The sequence below is a fragment of the Octopus bimaculoides genome, chromosome 1 (genome assembly GCF_001194135.2).
Source record: "Octopus bimaculoides isolate UCB-OBI-ISO-001 chromosome 1, ASM119413v2, whole genome shotgun sequence".
Taxonomy (NCBI): domain Eukaryota; kingdom Metazoa; phylum Mollusca; class Cephalopoda; order Octopoda; family Octopodidae; genus Octopus; species Octopus bimaculoides.
Genome location: NC_068981.1, coordinates 159,894,446 through 159,900,214, shown reverse-complemented (window position 1 = coordinate 159,900,214; position 5,769 = coordinate 159,894,446). Strand labels below are relative to the sequence as shown.

At 33.8% G+C, this 5,769-nt stretch overlaps 1 protein-coding gene across 1 annotated transcript in view; it reads left to right on the top strand.

Annotated features, from left to right (window-relative positions):
* LOC106884422 (putative sodium-coupled neutral amino acid transporter 11) overlaps positions 1 to 5,769 on the top strand; it is a 107,359-nt gene that overhangs the window by 72,525 nt on the left and 29,065 nt on the right. Inside the window, exons 4-5 of the mRNA XM_014935798.2 lie at positions 380 to 438; positions 2,456 to 2,531. Coding sequence (XP_014791284.1) covers positions 380 to 438; positions 2,456 to 2,531 — 135 coding nt within the window. The remainder of the gene's footprint in view (positions 1 to 379; positions 439 to 2,455; positions 2,532 to 5,769) is intronic.

Below are 5,769 nucleotides of genomic sequence, written 5' to 3'. Positions count from 1 at the left end.
GGACCATGTGGTTGGTAAGCAAGCTACTTACCACACAGCCATATATATATATATATATATATGTAAATACACATGCATACATCTATACATATATATATAAATATACATATATATGTGTATATATTTATGAATGATAATTATAAGTGTTTGTATGTGTTGATTTGTGTGTGTGCACATGCATGTGCAGAAGTATATATGTATATTTCTTTGTATGTATGTTTGTATGTATGTATGTATGTATGTATGTATGTATGTAAGTATGTATGTATGTATGTATGTATGTATGCATGCATGCATGTATATATGTATGTAGCTCCCTCTCTATCTATCTATATAGCTATATATCTATATGTAACTATATATTGTCTTTCTCTTTCAGATTATGCCATTTTGCTTTTAATTGATGGTGGAAAACTGTCTGGAGGTTCCACATATCAAGTATGCTTTTTTATATAATCAATTTTATACATTAAAATAGTTCTAATTATTATGCAACGATATTTCACATAATTAGTACTGAGTATTTAAAGCTTTATACTTACAAAATTCAGTTATTTATTAAATAGAAACTAGAATTTTATATTTATTAATTTAATTTTTACATAACTTTGTCAGATGAGAAAGGGCAGTGTCCATCATATCTTTCAAGGCCTTCAAGACTGATAAGAAGAAGGGAGTAATTCATCCTCAGTCAGGGGTAGACAACCAGAATTCTTGCAGCAGATTAGCAGTAGTAGGCTCCACTGAAGAGCCTGATAGTGTCATTGAACTTTGTAACTGATTAAGTTTACTCCTGAAGAGCAGTAACGGTCCCTCTAGTGAACTACTACATCGTTTAGGTCTACCAAGTTCTTTGGGTGATTTCAGGCAATGACAGAAGTTTCATGTATAGGGTACTGTACTGTAGGATCAAATCTGAAGCCATGTAGTTTCAAAGCAAAGTTAATCACACAGACACACTGTCCCTATAATACTGAACTCATGTGTGTGTGTGTGTGTGTGTGTGTGTGTGTGTGTGTGTGTGTATACATAGAGAGAGAGAGAGAGAGAGAGAGAGAGAGAGAAAGGCTAAAGACCCCCTTCAGTTATGATTGACCATGGGATTGCACCTAGAAAGTTACCCTCCGAGACACAAGTCTGGGCAAGGTTGTTTATGGAAGACCAGCAGTCACCCATGCATACCAGCCTCCCTCTCCACACCAGCCTCCCTTTTCCACACCAAGGAAAAGGCAAAGGCTGATACAGCTTGGCACCAGTGATGTCACAACTCATTTCTACTGCTGAGTGAACTGGAAGAACATGAAATAAAGTGCCTTGCTCAAGAACATAACACACAACCCAGTCTGGGAATTGAACTCACTACCTCATGATTGTTAGCCCAATGCCCTAATCACTGAGCCAATAGATGTGTGATCATAAAGACTCCAAAATAACTTGTAAATATTGGGTTGAAAAAACCATTTTTTGTATAGAAAAAGTTGAAGGCTACCCATGAGATTTAAACCAACATCTTTAAGCATGACAGATGTTCAACCATTGGAGCAATCCCTCAAATTCAATCCATTTTAGAAACTTTATTTTTACCAGTGAGAATTGTTTGCTGTTGATATCATAAGAATCTATAGACTTTCAAGAGAAAGTGAAATAATTCATTTTTGAAACAGTAGATCTCAAAACATAAAGCTATAAATAACAGCATGTAAATATTGGGTAAAAATCCCTTTTGGATAGAAAATATTGAAGGTTGCTCAGGGGACTCATTTTAATAACTGCTTTCCATGCTTGGAAGGGTCAGACGAAATTCATTGAGGCAAATTTTCTATTACTGAAAGCTCTTCTTGTTGCTAACTCTTACTTGTTTCCCAAACAAAATGAGATTTACCCATGTCCTTCAAACATGAACAGCTCAATGACTGGACAGGATTTCAAAGTAGACTGCAAAAACTAAATATTGTTGCTATTATGCAAGTGTCGTAAGTCTAAAATTTTGCATTTTCCGAAAATGAAAAAAATAGTTTCATCATTCCATAGCAAAACCATTTTTGCTATCTTGACATCTGAAGCAGCTAGAGACGCGATAGTTTGACCAAAAGAATCGGCTATTGCATGCAAAAATAAATATTGAAAAAAACCGCATTTGGCTAAATTTGAACATATGACAGTTTAACATAATAGCAACGCTATATAATTAAAAAGAAAAAGGGTAACTATGCCAACTAATTGATTGAGTTCCCTTGCTGAATTTGGAAATGTCATGATCTCATTAACAGAATTAATCTGCATATTTTGATATTAAAGCAGTAAACATGATCTTAGTATGCAAAAGTTCAGAAGTAATTAGATTTAATTACTCATTGTTTGTTAATATAATTATACAGTATTTTGATTGACATATTCCCTTTCTTATTTATTTATTCGTTTATTTATTTATTTATTTGTTTCATCTGTCTTGAAGGATGTTGTGCAAGCTTCCTTTGGACGTCCTGGATTCTACATTCTAACATTGCTGCAGTTTCTTTTTCCATTTATTTGTGAGTAACACTTTTTTATATTGGGGAAGAAGTATGGTTAGAAGCTTGTAAGCACTTCAGGATAAAATTATTATTTGAATATGAAAGCGTTCAGCTGGCAGAAACAGTAAATTTTACAAGTTAGTTTCTTTTAAAGGTTTAGTCACTGGTAGCCATGACATTTTCACAGACCTCCAAGACTGTTGAGAAAGAATGAAAAGAAGAACTGCAACTCGTGGGTTATACATAGACCAGGAGCCAGGTTCAAATGTGCCCCTAAAAATGGCCCGTAGCCCCACGGTTATATTAAACTAGACAACAGATTAATTTTACGATCCAAGAGCCAGGCAATAGATTAAGTCTTTGATTAACCCATGGCTATAATAGAAGACAATTGAGTAAGATGTCATGCAGTAGGAACAAACTGGAATTACATATTACAAACATTTTTACCTCACAGCTTTCATCAATAGTTTGCTTGACGAAATGCCTTACAGTATTAAGTTTTATTATCTATGTATGATATTCTTACTTCAAATCCATTCAATACTGATCTTGCCTTTCATCTGTCCAGGGTTTATATAATATGTACCAGCAGGGCCATCTTAGTAGCATTGTAGGCCCTAGGCAAATCAATGCACTGGTCCCCTTTAGTATGTATGTATTGACAACAAACTACAACATAGAAAGATTAGTACTGAGCCTCTAGACCCATAAGTCTGAAGATGGCACTGTGTACCAGTAATTTACTGGGTTGGATTCAATTGGGGACATTTTGCTCTCACAAATATTGTCCTCATGCTTATGTAACAAATCAATATCATTTGTTTGTTATTTTTTTTTGACATTCACTTTTCTATTCTCACATGGGTGGGATGGAATTTGTTGAGGTAGATTTTCTATGGCCAAACGCCTACCTGTCACCATCCCTCAGCTGTTTCCACGTAAAATAATAGTTTGTTGTGGCTGGCCATGTTTTCATGGAAACTTGGAAACAAAGGGCATTCATTTACAACAATCCTGTGATGTCAAGACAAGTGGTCGTTGTTGATTCTAAGTGACCACAGTTGATTCTAAGAGAAGTCACTTTACTTCACAACTGAAATACACATGAACATCACAACACAACATTTCCTCTTGTTAAGTCAAAAGAAATGGATGACAAATTGGCAGAGTTGTTTAAGAACTATGCCGTTTAATTTTTTTTTTATCTTTACCTTCTGAGTTCAAATCCTAATAAGGTCAACTCTTTTATCTTTCCTCCTTTGATAAATAAATTTAATTAATAAATCACTCCCCACCTCTCTCTGAATTGTCTCTGCTCTGCTGTGAGGAATCATTGGGGAACTCTCGCAGTGTCTCTTTCTCCACTAAGGGCAAAGGATTTAGCAAAGGGCTTGCAACCTTTTCCCAAAATAAAAACCAAAATATTACTAGAACTATCCAATGGTTTACAAATGTACAATGTAATGCTGAACTACAAGGAAGTCAAAAGAAACCAATAGTTTAAATCAATATTGCTCATTGTTGATATATAATAATTATTGCAGAGTTACTAGAATTATTCTATTATTATTAATTATGAAAGAATATGTTCAAATTTTGCCAAGGTCATCTTTGCTTTTCATAAAATATATAATAAGTTGATCTAATCTTAAATTTATGGCTTGGAGCCAATGTGAAAAAAATAGATGTTTTATTTAGAAAAGAATAAAAAAGTATAATGAATGCATGAATGCATTAATATATTATTTGATAAATCAATTAATTAATTTACTAGATAAACGTTGAAAATGACTCAAACACTAAAAATATTTCTTCCGAAATATCATTAACAATTTTCAGACCGAAGTATTGCTTTTGATTTTCTGGATAATTGAAATAAAACTTTTATGTAATGTATTTCTAAATTTAAAATATTCAATAAAATGATTTTTCAATTTTAATAAAAGATAAAAAGGATAATTTTGTTTTTTAGAAAGTAAAAGCGATATACAGGGGCTGGACAAAATAATGGAAACACCTTAAAATTTCAAACAAATTTATTTTAATATGGAACAGGACCACCTTTGGCAGTAATTACTGCTTGAATTCTATGAAGTATGGACTCGTACAAAGTTTGAATTGTTTCCAAAGGAATTTTTGTCCATTCCTCAGCTAAAACAGTCTCTATTTCTTGTCATAATGATAGTGGAGGATATCGACTCCTCACTTGTTTTTCTAAAATGCACCATAAATGTTCAATAATATTGAGATCTGGGGACTGTGGTGGCCAGATGTTCAACTTCACTAGAATGTTCCTTGTGCCATTCAGTAACAACTTTAGCTGTGTGAATTGGTGCATTATCATCCTGAAAGATTGCTTTTCCCCCAGAAACAGTTCTGCAACCATAGGATGAGTTTTACCAGATAAAATGCTTAAATAGCCTTGACTATTAATTTTGCTATGAAGGGAAACCATTGGGTCGGTGGATTTCCGAGATATAGCCCCTCAGATCATCACAGATTCTCCTCCATGTTTAACAGTTGGAAGAAGTCAGTCTGGATCAAATGCTTTTTTTGGCTGTCTCCACATGTATATTCGGCCAGTGGTCAGAAATAAGGTAAAGAATGACTCATCCAAGAAAATAACATTCTTCAACTGCTCTAGGGACCAATTCTGTAGGTTTTTACTCCACTCTAAATGCTTTACAACATTTATCTTTGAAAGTAGTGGTTTTCTGATTGCAGCCCTCCCTCGAAATCTGGCTTTGTGCAGCTCCCAGCGAACAGTTTTTGTGGAAATTGGGTTCTCAAGGTGGTCATTAAGCTCTGCAGTAATTTTGGGAGCTGTATTTTTGTGATCCTTTCTAACAATTCGCATCACAGTCCAACAGTCCCTATCTGAAAGTTTTGGTTTTCTTCCGGAGATTTGTTTCGACAAGGTTTTTCCCTCTTTTTCAAAGGCTGTCATTACTTTCAAGACTAGTTCTTGATACACCAAACATTTCTGCTGTTTTCATTACGCTAGCACCTGCTACACAAGCACTGACAATTTGATCTCTTTGAAAGTGTGATAGATCTGTCATTTTAATAAATTTTAATTACTTTCTCTTACGATATCTGAAAAAAAAAAAACAGCAATTTTAGGAAAACATATTAAGCAATACTAATAATAAATCAAAAAACATAAAAATAAACAAGATTTTGAGGTTTTATAGATATTTAAAAATTATGATGCTATGATGCTAGATGTTTCCATTATTTTGTCCAACCACTG